The sequence below is a fragment of the Chiloscyllium plagiosum genome, unplaced genomic scaffold, assembly GCF_037043375.1.
Source record: "Chiloscyllium plagiosum isolate Xiang-an unplaced genomic scaffold, Cpla_swu_hap1 HiC_scaffold_27, whole genome shotgun sequence".
NCBI lineage: Eukaryota > Metazoa > Chordata > Chondrichthyes > Orectolobiformes > Hemiscylliidae > Chiloscyllium > Chiloscyllium plagiosum.
This window is the reverse complement of record NW_028270165.1, coordinates 78,266,265-78,283,024: the sequence shown is the minus strand read 5'-3', so window position 1 is coordinate 78,283,024 and position 16,760 is coordinate 78,266,265. Positions and strand designations below refer to the sequence as shown.

General features: G+C 45.5%; 1 protein-coding gene across 2 annotated transcripts; it reads left to right on the top strand.

Annotated features, from left to right (window-relative positions):
- Positions 1–6,434: 6,434 nt before the first annotated feature.
- Positions 6,435–15,744, top strand: LOC148144624 (uncharacterized). 2 transcript variants are annotated; one of them, XM_087974993.1, is made up of 2 exons: positions 6,435–7,889; positions 12,714–15,744. In XM_087974993.1, exon 2 carries the CDS (start codon positions 13,120–13,122, stop codon positions 13,789–13,791), a length of 672 nt encoding a protein of 223 aa, XP_087831119.1. In that variant the 5' UTR covers positions 6,435–7,889; positions 12,714–13,119; the 3' UTR covers positions 13,792–15,744. The 2 variants fall into 2 exon arrangements, with proteins under 2 accessions (XP_087831119.1, XP_087831118.1); XM_087974992.1 differs by lacking the exon at positions 6,435–7,889 and adding an exon at positions 10,997–11,579.
- The last annotated feature ends 1,016 nt before the right edge of the window (positions 15,745–16,760 follow it).

Below are 16,760 nucleotides of genomic sequence, written 5' to 3'. Positions count from 1 at the left end.
TTCCCTAGCTTTTCCTTACAACCTTTCTTAAATACTGGTACCACATTAGACAACCTCCAGTCTTTCATCACCTCATGTGTTACTATCGATGGTACAAATACCTCAGCAAGGGACCCAGCAATCACTTCTCTAGCTTCCCACAGAGTTCTAGGGTACAACTGATCAGATCCTGGGGATTTATCCACTTGCATGCATTTCAAGACACCCAGCACCACCACCTTTGTAGTATGGACATTTTTACATCTGTCAAGATATCATCATCTGTTTCCACACATTCTATTTCTTTCATGTCCTTCTCTACAGTAAACACTGATACAAAATACTTGTTTATTATCTCCCCCAACTCCTGCGGCTCCACACATAGGCCGTCTTGCTGATCTTTGAGGGGCCCTGTTCTCTCCCTAGTTACCCTTTTCTCAATGTATTTAAAAAACCCTTGGATTGTCCTTAACTCTACTTGTCGAAGCTATCTCATGTTCCCTTTTTGCCCTCCTGAGTTTACTCTTAAGTATACTCCAACTGCCTTTGTACTGTCAGGATTCACTCGATCTCTCCTGTCTTTACTTGTCATATGCTTCCTTCTTTTTCTGAACCAAAAGCTCAATTCCTCGAGTCATTCAGCATTCACTACACCTACCAGCCTCCCCTTTCACCCTAGGTTCTAGATTAGAGTGGTGCTGGAAAAACACAGCAGTTCAGGCAGCATCCGAGGAGCAGGAAAATCGAGTAAAAGCCCTTCATCTAATCTAGAATCTGGTTTCCAGCATCTGCAGTCCTTGTTTTTACCTAGTTTTTCTCCTTTCATCCTAACAGGAATATACTGTCTCTGGACTCTCAGTTTCTCCCATTTTCCAGCCATCCTTTGCCTGCGAACATCTTTCCCAGTTAGCTTTTGAAAGATTTTGCCTTTGAAAGATTTTGCCTAATACCATCAAAGTTAGTCATCCTCCAATTTAGATCTTGTATATACTTTATCATCTCTCTTTTATAGTTCATAGAATTATGGTCACTGGCCCCAAAGTGCTCCACTGACAGCTCAGTCACCTGCCCTGCCTTATTTCCCAAGAGTAGGTCAAGTTTTGCACCTTCACTAGTTAGAACATCCACTTACTGAATCAGAAACTTTTCTTGTACACATTTAAATTCCTCTTCATCTAAATCCTTAACATTATGGCAGTCCCAGTCTATGTTTGGAAAGTTAAAATCCCTGACCACAACCACCCTATTATTATTACAGATAACTGAAATCTCCTTACAAATTTGTTTCTCAATGTCCCTCTGACTATTAGGGGGTCTATAATAAAATCCCAATAAGGTGATTATCCCTTTCTTATTTCTCAGTTCCACCCAAAGAAGCTTCCTGCATGTATTCCCAGGAATATCCTCCCTAAGCACAGTAATATATCCCTTATCAAAAAAGCCACTCTCCCTCCTCTCCTGCCCCCCTTTCTATCCTTCCCTTAGCATGTGTGTTCTGGAACACTAAGCTGTTAGTCCTGTTCATCCTCGAGCCATGTTTCTGTAACTGCCATGATATCTCAGTCCCAAGTTCCTAACCATCATCTACTTTCCCTGTTCGGCCTCTTCTAATTGAAATAAATGCAGTTTAATTTACCAGTCCTACCTTGTTCTCTGCTTTGTTCCTTCCTGCTCTGATTGTTTGACTCAGTCCCATTCCCAACTGGACCAGTCACAGATTGATCTCTTTCCTCACTATTTCTCTGGGTCCCGGCAACCCCTGCTCCCCACCCACCCCCACCTTACTAGTTTAAATCCTCCCAGCAGTTCTCGCAAATCTCCCAGCAATATATTAGTCCCCTTCCAATTCAGGTGCAATCCATCCTTCTTGTACAGGTCTTTTCTACCCCAGAAGAGATTCCAATATTCACATTTTTTGGATCCTTTCTCCCGTGCACCAGTTCCTCAGCCACGCATTCATCTGCCCTGTCCACCTATTCTCACCCTCACTAGGAACATTCCCCATTAACTGGTTAAGTCCTGGATTGCTTTTCTAAAATGCAACACCTCACGTTCGTCTAAATTAAACTCCATCTGCCAATCCTCGGTCCATCAGCCCATTCGATCGATTATAATTTATAGCAAACTCTCTTTCCTCCCTTATTCCCTAAAAGCTGAAAATCTCCATCCCACACACTCTCCTTTCATTCTCATTTTACTGAACCTAATCCCTGCTCTGCCTCATCCTGAAAAGTCTGGTTCATGCTGATTAACAGGCCTACACTCAGGGGGGATTTAATTGAAACATAAGAATGCTGAATGGCTTGAACAGAGTGCATGTTGGGGGAGATGTTTCCACTGGTAGGAGAGATGGGGACTCGGGGTCACAGCCTTCGAGTAAACGGAAGATGTTTTCAAACAAACAGAGATAAGGAGAAACTTCTTCAGCCAGACAGTGGCGAATCTATGAAATTCACTGCCACAGAAAGCTGCAGTAGCCAAGTCACTGAGTATATTTAAGACTGAAACAGATAGGTTCTTGAGTATCAAGCTGGAGAATGGGGTTGAGAAACTTATCAGCCATGATTGAATGGTGGAGCAGACCCACTGGGCGAATTGGCCTAATTTCTGCTCCTGTGTCTTATGGTCTCTTGCTGTCCTGGACACAGAAAATTGGGAGCAAGAGTAGGCCATTTGATCTTTCGAGCCTTCACCAGCATTCAACAGATCATGACTGGATATTAATCTAGGTGGATAAATTGGGGTTTTTGTTTTCACTGGAGCATGGAATGTTGAGAGGTGACCTTACAGAGGATTATAAAATCACGAAAGATAGCGATGTCCTTTCCCTCAGATGTGAGTTTCAAGATTAGGGAGAAAACTTTTAAGGCGAGGGGAGAAAGATTTTAAAAAGACATCAGAAGCACCCTTTTTTAAGAGAGTAGTTTGTGTGTGGAATGAATGTCCAGAGAAAGCCCAGAGGTCAGGTCAGTTTTCCTTTGTGTGAATCCAAGGAAAGCAATGGGACCAGACATTGGACCAGGCCGTGCACTCAGGGCATGTGCAGATCAACTGGCAGAGGTCTTCTCAGACATCTTCAACCTCTCCCTGCAGCAGGCCATTGTCCCTGCCTGTTTCAAGAGGGCCAACATCATCCCTGTGCCTCAGAAGACTCATGTAGTACATCTCAACAACTACCGCCCAGTTGCCCTAACTTCGGTAGTCATGGATTGCTTTGAAAGGCTGGTCATGGCAGTAATCAACTCCAGTCTCCCCACTACTCTTGCTCCAGTCCAATTTGCCTATTTAACAGATACGTAAGAATCCTACTTATTGACTATAGTTCAGGCTTCAACACTATTATCCCCTCGAGACTGATTACCAAATGTAGTGATCTCGGACTAAGCCCCACTCTCTGCAACTGGATCCTCAGTTTCCTGACCCACAGGCCACAATCAGTGAAGACTGGGGACACCATTTGATCCTCACTAACACTTAACACTGGAGCCCTCCAGGGGTGCATACTCAGCTCCCTACTGTACTCACTGTATACCCATGACTACGTCACCAAATACCAGACTAATGCCATTTACATATTCACTGGCACCACCATTGTCGGTCGAATCTCAGATGACAATGAAACAGACTACAGACGGGAGGTGGAAAATCTGGAAAAATGATGTACTGAAAACAAACTAGATCTCAATGCTAGCAAAACCAAGAAACTCGTTATTGACTTTTGGCGGGATGTTACTCATGCCCCCATACACATTAACAGCACAGAGGTGGAATGAGAGGAGAGTGTCAAGCTCCTGGGAGTGGTCATCCACAACAAGCTGTCTTGGATGTATCACTACCTGGTATGGCAACTGTACCATTCAAGATTCGAGACGGTTACAGAGAGTGGTGAACTCAGCCCGGACAATCACAAAGGCCAACATCCCATCTATAGAATCCATCTACCAAGCCTGCTGTCAAGGGAAGGCTGCCAGCATTCTTAAAGATCCATCCCACTCTGGCAATGTTTTTCTACAACCTCTACCATCGGGGAGAATGTACAGAAGCCTGAACACCAGCCAGTTTTGTAACAGTTCCTACCCTACTATTGTTAGAACAATGAATGGACTCTCAAACTCTCAGCATTCACCTGAACCTGTGTTTTTGTTTTTGCCGCTGTTTATCTATTATTTGCTATCTATGCTACTTAACTATGTGATCTGCCTTTTTGATCGCAAGACAACACTTTTCACTGTGCCTCAGTACATGTGACAATAAATAAATTCAAGTCAGTTCAAGTGGTGGATGTATGTCCAGTTAAAAGGCATTTGGATCAGCACATGAATAGGAATGGTTCAGAGGGATATGGGCCAAACACTGGCAGGTGCAACTAGTTTAGTTTGACAACATAGTCAGCATGGACTAGTTAGTGCAGAAACAGACTGTTCTGTCCGTCTGACTGTCTAACTGTTCTATACTGGTCTTAAATCCATTTTCTTGCCTCCCCCCCATAACCATCCACTTCCTTGTTGTCAAAAATTCAAATGAACTCAGCCTTGAATATATTCAATGACCACCTAACTGCAGGAAGGCATCTCCACTTCTGAACTCAATTCCTCTTGCTAATGTACCGCTTGCCTTGCTCATTGCTTGCTGGTATAGAAGGACGCTGAGGCCTGTTTGTACATCAACACATCATTCCTGATGAAGGGCTCGTGCCTGAAACGTCGAACCTCCTGCTTCTCAGATGCTGCCTGAACCTGCTGTGCTTTTCCAGCTCTACACTTTTCGACTCTGATCTCCAGCATGTGCAGTCCTCACTTTCTTCACATCCCAATATATCACCATTTAAGGAATGCGTCTCCTTTCTGCTTTTTTTAAAAACAGCAAACACATTGTGGTACTACATTTGCCAAGTGTTTGCTAATTGAGACACAATCTTGGACCAACTTTTCCAGAGTCTCTCCCCTCGCCGGGATTCACTCCCTTTCCTTTCAATTGCTGCAAAACAAAAATTGAATCCCAGAATGAAAAAAAATGGAAAAGGGGGTGAGAAAAGAAAGTGCCGTACTCACAGATGTTGGACAGAGGAAAGAAGTTGCAGTCTAGGGTGAAGCTCAGTCTTCATTCAGAGAGGAACAACAGCAGTAGCAGCTTCAGAAGCTCATGGTCAAACTTCCGTATTCAGACAATAGCAAGGCTCTGATTGACAAAGGAACCAGGCTCCTTCCGGTCATCCCGAGCTCCCCATTGGCCCATCAAAAGAAGATCGCGGTCCATAATTGCGGACAGCATGGGGCATGCGCAGTTCTTGTTGACACCCGCTGAACATGCGTAATATTTACTGACACCGAGGAGTATGCGCAGTGTGGTCTGTGGAGATGCCGGTGTTGCTGACAAGATTTTGTACCCGAACGTCAATAGTTTAAAAAAAAAGCTGAAGCCATATTTCTTTTTTTAACCTGTAGCTCGACATTTTATTGCGTTTGCATTTTGTGAGACTACTCAACTTTTGTATGTCTTTTCACCAGGGTAGGGGGAGTCCAAAGCTTAGATTTAGGTTGAGATGGGGAAAGATTTAAAAGGGACCTCAGGATCAGAAAAAAAACAGCGTGAAAGTTAATTCGCCTCAACAAATGCCCCCTCTTATGCCCTGAACAAGATAGATTGTTCACAGCCTATTAATCATGAGTAGCAATGATGGCGGGAAACTTGGAAGGGTTCAAAAACGATTTATAAATATGATTTGGAGATGCGGTGTTGGACTGGGGTGTACAAAGTTAAAAATCACACAACGCCAGGTTATAGTCCAACAGGTTTAATTGGAAGCACACTAGCTTTCGGAGCGACACTCCTTCATCCGGTGATCACCGGATGAAGGAGCGTCGCTCCGAAAGCTAGTGTGCTTCCAATTAAACCTGTTGGACTATAACCTGGTGTTGTGTGATTTTTATATTTATAAATATGTTGCAAGGGTTGGAGGGGTTCAGCTGCAGGGAGAAGCTGAATAGGCTGGGGCTGTTTTCCATGTAGCATTGGATGCTGAGGGTTTATAAAACCTTATAGAGATTTATAAAATCATGAGGGGCATTGATAGGTTAAATACACAAGGTCTTTTCGCTGGGGCGGGGGAGTCCAGAACTAGAGGGCATTCATTTTGGGAGAGAGGGAAAAAGATATAAAAAGGACCTAAGGGGCAAATTTTTCACGTAAAGGGTGGTGCATGTATTGAATTAGCTGCCAGAAGAAGTGGTGGAGGCTGGTACAATTACAAAATTTAAAAGGCATTTGGTTGGGTATATGGGCCAAGATTAATTTAATATACCTGGTCAGCATGGACCGACAGGTTTGTTTCCATACTTTACAACTCTATGGTTCTATTTCTGCATAGTCAGAATCAATTTCACAAGACGAGGAATAGGTCATACACAACTTACAGCCCGTCCTCAACTGTGCAAGTTTCAGAAAGATGTCTGCAGCTTTTCTATAAAGTTGAACATGCTTTCATGATGCTTCTGAATATATCATTTTAGCTATTCTCAATTTTAAAGACGAGACTCTGCAAAGGTGCTCAGATGCTCTCTGTCCCTCAAATGTATTTTCACTTTTTTCCTTAATTTGACACATTCATTTAAATACAATTTGCACCCATTAATTGTGTACATGAGGAAAGATTGCTTCTTTCCTCATGTACCCAATTAAAAGAGTAGCATGGAATTGAGCAGCATTTAAGGGATTAGCACATTGATATAAAAAGTACATATATGTTGCTTTATTTTTGTGTATATCTAATATTATTTGCTGTTGTAAAAGTTTAATGGCTAATATGTTTCACCTTCTAATAACATTCTATACTTCTTGTCATCTTTTTCATTAATAGGATAGAAGGAAGTCATTCAGCAACTTAAATGGCTTTCTTTTCTCAAGCGGCCTTGATATTTCATTTTCATGTCCTTGATTCAGCTCCATTTGCAGCATCTTTGACAGCATCTTGTTCCAGGTCATCGTGTATGGAGGAAAGCTTCACTGAAGTGATTCTTAAGGCTGGCTGCATGACAGTTTTCAGGTTTTGGTGCCCTGGATAACATGTGATCAGCAGGCATCTGGCAGTTTGCAGGAATTTGGTGCCTATGCTATGGTCATTTAACAGTACTTATTTTGTTAATTTTTCTGCAGGATATCAAGAGGAAGACATGCAAAAAGAAATCTGAAACCAAGTGTAATATCAACTTCTGACAGAGCCACTTGACTTATTGGAACTTGAACATCAGCAGCCATTTAAATCAAGAAGCAATGTTTGTTTCTGTGTGCTCCAGAGATTTTGGACACTGGTGTGACAGGAAGAACATTGCGGAATAGATACCCAAGTAAGGGAGATTCAGGGCACTGACTGAAAAGCACTTGACCGAATTACTCAGCTTGGGGGATCAAAATCACACCACCAGAAACTGTGAACCTGCTCTGTTTGCAATTGCAGCTGGCCGGCAAACCCAGAGCAACACCAGGAGAACCCAAGCTCAAAAATGAAAAAAACAACTATGGAAACGTGGGGACACTAGGAAAAGATTCCCTTCGCTTTCGGCACTTAAAACCCACAGACGCTTTCACAACGGGGAGAGGCTGTTCATCTGCTCTGTGTGCGTGTAGAGATTCATTGATTCTTCCGCCCAACTGACGCACCAGGGGGTTCATACCAGAGAGAGGCTGTTCACTTGCCCCGAGTGCGGGAAAGGCTTCAGTCAGATGTGCAACCTGTGAATACTCCAGCGGGTCCACTCGGGGAAAGAGGGCATTCACAGCCCTGCATACGGGAAATGGTTTGCTCAGTTAGCTGCCCTGCTGATCCACCAACAGGTCCAAACTAAGGACTGACCATTCACTTGCTTTCAATGTGGGAAAGGATTCATTGACTCCTCCTACCTGCGCAAGCACTGGTGAGTTCATGTGCCATCACAGAGGGATTGAAGTAGCGACAGTCTCGTGCTATTATTGACTGGACGATTAACCCAGTTCTGGGCACTCCCAGGTTCGAATCCCCGCCGTGGCAGCTGGTGAAATTTTAATCCAGTCAGAGGGCTGAAGCTTAGAATCTAACCATGAAATCATTTTCGGGGGAAGACCATCCGATTCACTAATGTCTTTTATAGGGAAGGTAAATGTCATCCTTTACCTGGTCTGCCCCACATATTTGAGCTTCAGATTGATATGACAGGTCGGCACAACACCGAGGGCCGAAGGCCCTGTACTGCGCTGTAATAGACAATAGGTGCAGGAGTAGGCCATTCTGCCCTTCGAGCCAGCACCACCATTCATTTTGATCATGGCTGTTTCTGCCTTATCCCCATAACCCCTGATTCCACTATCCTTAAGAGCGCTATCCAACTCTTTCTTGCAAGTATCCACAGCCTTCTGGGGCAGAGCATTCCATACACCCACCACTCTCTGGGTGAAGATGTTTCTCCTCAACTCTGTTCTAAGTGGCCTACCCTTTATTTTTAAACTGTGTTCTCTGGTTCAGGACTCACCCATCAGCAGAAACATCCGTCCACTCACCGAGCCTGTCCAGGTCACTCTGTATTCTCCTAACATCCTCCTCACATTTCACCCTGCCACCAGCTTTGTGTCATCAGCAAATTTGCTAATATTACTTTTAATACCCTCATCCAAACCATTAATGTACATTGTAAAAAGCTGCGGTCCCAGCACTGATCCCTGCTGCACACCACTTGTCACCACCTGCCATTCGAAAAGGGAGCTGTTTGTCACTACTCTTTGTTTCCTGTCAGCCAACCAATTTTCAATCCATGTCAGTATTTTGCCCTTAATACCATGTGCTCTAATTTTGCTCACTAACCTCCTACGTGGGACTTTATCAAAGGCTTTCTGAAAGTCCAGGTATACTACATCCACTGGATCTCCCTTGTCCATCTTCAGAGTTACATCCTCAAAAAAGTCCAGATTAGTCAAGCATGATTTCCCCTTCATAAATGCATGCTGACTCTGACCTATCCTGTTACTACTATCCAGATGTGTTGTCATTTCGTCCTTTATAATGGACTCCAGCATTTTTCCCCACCACTGAGGTCAGACTAACTGGTCTATAATTCTCTGTTTTCTCTCTCCCTCCTTTCTTAAAAAGTGGGACAACATTAGCCACTCTCCAATCCGCAGGAACTGATCCTGAATCTATAGAACATTGGTAAATGATCACCAATGCATCCACAATTTCTAGAGCCACCTCCTTCAGTACCCTGGGATGTAGACCATCAGGTCCTGTGGACTTATCAGCCTTCAGACCCAACAGTCTCTCCAACACCATTTCCTGCCTAATATAAATTCCCTTCGGTTCAGGTCCTTCAGCCACTATTACATCTGGGAGATTGCTTGTGAACTCCCCAGTGAAAACAGATCTAAAGTCCCAACTCAACTCTTCTGCCATTTCTTTGTTCCTTGTAATAAATTCACCCGTTTCAGTTTTCAAGGGCCCAATTTTAGTCTTAACCATTTTTTTTCTTTTCACATACCTAAAAAAGCCTTTGCTATCCTCCTTTATATTTTTGGCCAGTTTACCTTCGTACCTTATTTTTTCTTTGCGTATTTCCTTTTTTGTTATCCTCTGTTGTTCTTTAAATGCTTCCCAATCCGCCGATTTCCCACTCATCTTTGCTATGTGATACGTTTTCCCTTTTGTCTTTATATGGTCTTTAACTTCCCTCATCAGCCACAGCCACCCCTGCCTCCCCTTAGGATCTTTCTTCCTTTTTGGAATGAACTGATCCTGCATTTTCTCCATTATACCCAGAAATACCTGCCATTGTTGCCATCCCTGCTAGGATATCGCACCATTGAACTTTGGCCAGCTCCTCCCTCGTAGCTCCATAGTTCCCCTTATTCAACTGAAATATTGTCACTTCCAATTCTACCCTCTCCCTTTCAAACTGCAGATTAAAGCTTATTGTATTGTGGTCACTACCTCCTAATGGCTCCTTTACTTTGAGGTCCCTGATCAAATCCAGTTCGTTGCACAACACCAGATCCAGAATTGCTTTCTCCCTGGTAGGCTCCAGCACCAGCTGTTTTAAGAATCCATCTCGGAGGCACTCCACAAACTCCTTTTCTTCGGGTTCTGTACCATCCTGATTCTCCCAGTCTACCTGCATGTTGAAATCCCCCACAACTACTGTAGTAATATCTTTGCAACAGGCCAATTTCAGCTCCTTATTCAACTTACACACTACATCCAGGCTACTGTTTAGCAGCCTGTAGATAACTCCCATTAGGGTCTTTCTACCCTTAGAATTTCTCAGCTCTATCCATATTGACTCTACGTCCCCTGATTCTAGGTCCCCCTGCACAAGGGACTGAATATCATTCCTTACCAACAGGGCCACACCACTCCCTCTGCCAGTCAGTCTGTCCTTACGATAGCACGTATAGCCTTGAATACTCATTTCCCAGGATAACCCCACAACATCGTAACTGCCAATTTCCAAATGAGCTTCAAGCTCATCCACCTTATTTCTAATGCTTCGTGCATTCATATGCAATATTTTTAATTTGTTACTCCCCTCACCCTTCCTATCAATCCCTATTTCACTTGACCTTACGGCATGATCCTTTTTTGAGTTTTCTGCTCCACTGATTCCTTTGTCTTTCTTGACTTTTCTTGTTCTACCTTCCCCTTAACTTCGTTCTTAAACTTCCAGCTTGTCCCCTCCCCCGCTATTTAGTTTAAACGCAGCTGGGTTGCGGTGTCAAACCTACCTGAAGGTAGGCAGAATAGACCTACTTAAATAACCTTCCCAACAGCCTCTGCGCTCCGACGTCACTTCCGCCCAGCTCCCGCCGCTCTCTGCTGCGAGGTAAATATCGCTCACCCACCTTCCCAACAGCCTCTGCGCTCCGACGTCACTTCCGCCCAGCTCCCGCCGCTCTCTGCTGCAAGGTAAATATCGCTCACCCACCTTCCCAACAGCCTCTGCGCCCCGACGTCACGTCCGCCCAGCTCCCGCCGCTCTCTGCTGCGAGGTAAATATCGCTCACCCACCTTCCCAACAGCCTCTGCGCCCCGACGTCACTTCCGCCCAGCTCCCGCCGCTCTCTGCTGCTGTCATGTTCTGTGACTCCAGACCGCGGCGGTGAGTTTGACTCTTGACAGTCCCCTCTCCCGCCGGGCAATAAATGCTGCTCTAACCAGTGACGCCCTAATCCCACAGAGTCATGGGGTTGTACAGCACTGAAACAGATCCTTCGGTCCAACTCGTCCGTACTGACCAGAACTCCTAACCCAATTAGCTAAGATTTGGCCGCGTAAAATCTCCAAGGGGCTTACTACGCATGCTCCTCGGTGTCAGCAAGCACTGCGCATGTTCATTAGTGTTGGCAACTTAGTGCGCATGCGTATCGCTCGACGCGAAAGCGCCGCGCGACTTTCTTTTGATGGACCAATGGAGAATCCTGGAGGACCGGAAGGAGTCTGGTCCTCCTGCCAATTAGAGCCCCGCTATTGTCTAAATGCGGAAGTTGGACCATGAGGTTCTGCACTTGTTACTGTTGTACCTCTCTCTCCGAATGAAGATTGAGCTTTACCCCAGACTGCAACTTCCTTCCTCTATCCAACAACTGTGAGTACAGCACTCTCTTTTCTCACCCCTTTTTCATTCTGGGCTTTAGTTGTTTATTTGCAGCAACTGCATGGAAAGGTAGTGAATCCAGGGAGGGGACAGACTCTGGAAAATTTGGTACAGGTCAGTGTCTCAATCGGCAAACACGTGCCAAATGCAGCACCACAATGAGATGGTTTGTGTGAATGAATACCCTTTGCTGTGGAAAAAAAAGCAGAAAGGCACACTATTTAAATAGTGTTATATTGTCATGTGGAGAAAGTGGGAACTGCAAATACTGGAGATCAGAGCAGAAAAATGTGACGCTGCATTGCACAGTTGGTCAGGCAGCATCCGAGGAGCAGGAGAAACGACATTTCAGGCATAAGCAAGCCCTTCTTCATTCCAGGATATAAATGCTATAGGAAGGATAGAAAGTGAAGGAAGAGAGGAGGGGGAATTGCATTTTTGATAAGGTATAGTATTCCTGCTGTACTCTGGAAAGATATTCCTGAGTACATTCAGGAAGGTGATTTGTGTGGAACTGAGAGATAAGAAAGGGATGATCACCTTATTGAGATTGTATTATAGACCATGTAATAGTCAGCAGGAACTGACGAACAAATTTGTAAAGAGATTTCAGTTATCTGCAAGAATTATAGGGTGGCTATGGTAGGGGATTTTAACTCTTTAAACATAGACTGGGAGTGCCATTGTGTAAAGGGTTTAGGTGGAGAGGGTATTGTTACAAAGGGACTTAAGGGGCAACTTTTTCATGCAGAAGGTGGTGCATGCACGGAAAGAGATGGCAGAGGAAGTGGTGGATGCTGATCCAATTATGACATTTAAAAGACATCTGGATGGATCTGTGAATAGGAAGGGTGATAGGGATGTGGGCCCAATGCTGACCAAATGGGATTAGATTAGGTTAGATATCTGGGCGGCATGGACAAGTAGGACCGAAGGGGCTGTTTCTGTGCTGTATACTCTATAACTCTGGCTAGCCACTAACATTTGCCATGTGTGTTTATATTTAGTTTCTCTCTGGTTGTCGGTGTCAATATTTTGAGGTCTCATTTCAACTATCCCTCCCCATCCCCGGTCCAACCTCCCTATCCCAGATTGACAGCTATGACTTTTGTAATCTCTTTTTAGAGTATTTGAACATCTGAAGACGGAAGTTTCAAAATAAACAGATGAAGGGCTTATGCCTGAAACGTTGACTCTCATGCTCCTTGGATGCTGCGTGACCCGCTGAGCTTTTCCAGTGCCACACTCTCGAATCTGACTCTCCAGCATCTGCAGTCCTCGCTTTCACATCAATGTCTGACAGTCACTCAATGCATCGGGATTGCAACAAGTTTCGACTGTGATTCTGTGAGAAGGAGCAAAGCTTTTTTTTTTCTTTTTTCAGTCCATTTTTGGCATTTATGGGACTGGATGAGAGACCCTCCTGTTGCAGCGCACTGAGTGTGGAGTCTGAAACAGTTATACGGCTTGGGAAGAGGAATCACAGTGGTGAAGGGGCTGTACACATTTGTGTACAGCTGAAGCTTTGGCCATGGAGAAACGTGAGAAATCCCGCCCCGTGGAGAAACCGTGGAAGTGTGGCGACTGCGGGAAAGGCTTCCGTGTCCCGTCTGCCCTGGAGACTCATCGGCGCAGTCACACTGGAGAGAGACCCTTCAGCTGCGCGGAGTGCGGGAATGGCTTCACCCGCTTCTGCAACCTACTGGTCCACTGGCGGGTCCACACTGGGGAGAGGCCATTCAGCTGCCCTGAGTGTGGGAAGAGGTTCACTAGCTCCTCCCACCTGCTGGCCCACCAGCGGATCCACACAGGTGAGAGGCCCTTCCCCTGCCCCGAGTGCGGGAAGGCCTTCAGCGAATCCTCCACCCTCATAAAGCACCGGCGGGTCCACACAGGGGAGAGGCCCTTCAGCTGCCCTGAGTGTGAGAAGGCCTTCAGCTATTCCTCTGACCTGCTGGCCCACCGGCGGATTCACACGGGCGAGAGGCCCTTCAGCTGCCCCGAGTGCGGGAAAGGCTTTACCCAGTCCTCTGCCCTGCTGGGACACCGGCGTGTCCACACTGGGGAGAGGCCGTTCGCCTGCCTTGAGTGCGGGCGGAGGTTCACGGTGTCCTGCAACTTGCGGAAGCACCAGCGGGGGCACCAGCGTTCTCAACAATTGGATTCTGCTGGTGACGCTGCTGTGGATCACCCCCAGGACTGAACCTCCTGCCTGCTCTGACAGTGGGCGCCGTGGTAAAGTTGGTGGGCTTTTTCTTTGTGCTGGACTGCACAAAGGGTGGTGCATGTATAGAATGAGCTGCCAGAGGAAGTGGTGAAGGTTGGTAAAATTACAATATTTAAAAGGCATCTGGGTGGGGACATGAATGGAAAGGGTTTAGAGGGTATGGGCTGAATGCTAGAAAATTAGTATAGATTAATTTAGGATATCTGGTTAGCATGGATGGGTTGGACCGTTGAGTCCAAGTAACTTTGAAAAGTTCAATCTTGTTGAGCTCACATCCTGAAAGATTTCAAATGCTTCCCTCCAAGTGATACTGTTTAAATATGCTGAGTTAAACAAAGTATCTCATCAAGTTCGACACAAACCCAGAGTTGAAGATGTCAGAAGTCACATGCCACCAGGTTACAGTCCACAGTTTAGTTGAAATCCCAAGCTTAAGGAGCATTGTTCCTTCATCACTTCACCTGAGGAAGGAGCAGCACTCTGAAAGCTAGTGAATTCAAATAGACCTGTTGGACTCTCACCTGGTGCCGTGTGACTTCTGACCTTCGATCCAACACCAACACCTCTGCGTCAGAGTTATAGAGTCATAGAGATGTACAGCATGGAAACAGACCCTTTGGTCCAACCCGTCCATGCCGACCAGACATCCCAACCCAATCTAGTCCCACCTGCCAGCACCCGGCCGATATCCCTCCAAACCCTTCCTATTCATATACCCATCCAAATGCCTCTTAAATGTTGCAATTGTACCAGCCTCCTCCACATCCTCTGGCAGCTCATTCCATACACGTACCATCCTCTGCGTGAAAAAGTTGCCCCTTAGGTCTCTTTTGTATCTTTCCCCTCTCACACTAAACCTATGCCCTCTAGTTCTGGACTCCCTGACTTTGCCCATTTATCCTATCCATGCCCCTCATAATTTTGTAAACCTCTATAAGGTCACCCCTCAGCCTCCGACACTCCAGGGAAAACAGCCCCAGCCTGTTCAGCCTCTCCCTGTAGCTCAAATCCTCCAACCCTGGCAACATCCTTGTAAATCTTTTCTGAACCCTTTCAAGTTTCACAACATCTTTCCGATAGGAAGTAGACTAGAATTGCACGCAATATTCCAACAGTGGTCTAACCAATGTCCTGTACAGCTGCAAAATGACCTCTCAACTCTTGTACTTAGTACTCTGACCAATAAAGGAAAATATATGGATATTTTTCAGCATGATTTAGTGAGATGCTCACCTGGAAACTCAAAACTGTCGGAGCAACAAAGAGACCCGGGTCATAGAGTCCTACGGTGTGGAGACAGGCCCTTTGACCCAAACCGGTCCATGCCGACCAAAACATCCATCAACACTAACCCCATTTCCCTGCACTTGGCCCGTATCCTACTAAACCTTTCCTCTCCATGTATTTGTCCAAAAGCCTTTTAAATGTGGTTAATGTACCTGCCTCAATGTACTGGCAGCTCATTCCATACGAATACCACACACGGTGTTTAAAAAAAGTTACCCCTCATGTTCCCTGTTATTCTTTCCCCTCTAACCTTAAACTGATGTCCTCTCGTCCTCAATTCCCCAACTCCAGGAAAAAGACTGAGTGCACACACACTATCCATGCCTCTCATGATCTTGGATACTTCTGTAAGGTCCCCCTCAGTCTCGTATGCTCTAAAGAAAAGTCCTAACTTGTCGGACCTCTCCCTATAACTCAGACCCTTGAGTCCTGGCAATATGCTTGTAAATTTCTTCTGCACTCTTTCCAATTTAATACCATCCCTGTTATAGCAAGGTGACCCAAACTGAACACAATACTCCACGTGTGGCCTCACCAACGTCCTTGAAACTGCAATGTAACTTCCCGACTGTTATACTCAGTGCCCTGACTGATGAAGCTGAAAATGTGTTGCTGGAACAGCGCAGCAGGTCAGGCAGCATTAAGGGAACAGGAGAATCGACGTTTCGGGCATAAGCCCTTCTTCAGGATTCCTGAAGAAGGGCTTATGCCCGAAACGTCGATTCTCCTGTTCTCTGGATGCTGCCTGACCTGCTGCACTGTTCCAGCAACACATTTTCAGCTCTGATCTCCAGCATCTGCAGACCTCACTTTCTCCCCACCCTGACTGATGAAGGCCAGTGTGCCAAAAGCTGCCTTCACTGTCCTGTCTACCTATGTTGTCAGAAATATAGGACTTACTCCAAACTGGATCCACAATCCAGCTGATGGGACAGGAAACTGCTTCCTTTCTCGAGATTAGTCTCCCAGAGAGAGTTTGCTGGCTGACTGATGTACTGAACCTCACAGTCCCCACTGTCCTTAGTTATCTGGAAGGGGTTGTTTTAAAAAATTCTCAAGGTCAGGTTCGTAGGAGAGTAGTCTGACACAGAACAAACGACCAAGAGGCGAGTCTGCTAGAATATGAGCATTTTATTCCCCGCAGCGTCGCCACAACCAGGTCTCATACTTACAACGGGTCTGGCTTATACTCACTCTACATGTTACCGGAACTGGGAGCCGTCAGTTCTCGTAGAGCGGTTGCCAACAACCCACGCTCGGCGGTTAAACGCAACCCCGGAGCAGACTCACCGAACTGGAGACTTTTCCAGCTGATATACTCTTTTCCAGATGTAAACATTCATGTGAACAGCAGAGCAAGGCTAAAAAACACATTCCATTCTGGTTACATACAGATAAGAAGATTCACACGGGGAGGTGTGTAATAAGATTCACACGGGACTAAGCAACACCTCCATTCCGGTTAGATTCACACATGTATTGGGACATAATTTTTAACCGTTTCACCACAGGGGTCCACACACATGTGCCTAAGGTGGAAGCCTTTATCATCTCTTTGGGATTGATCCCCATTCATTTGATGCTATTGAGTCATACAGCCCGGAAACAGACTCTTCGGTCCAACCAGTCCATGATGCCCCACTAAACTAGTGCCTTCT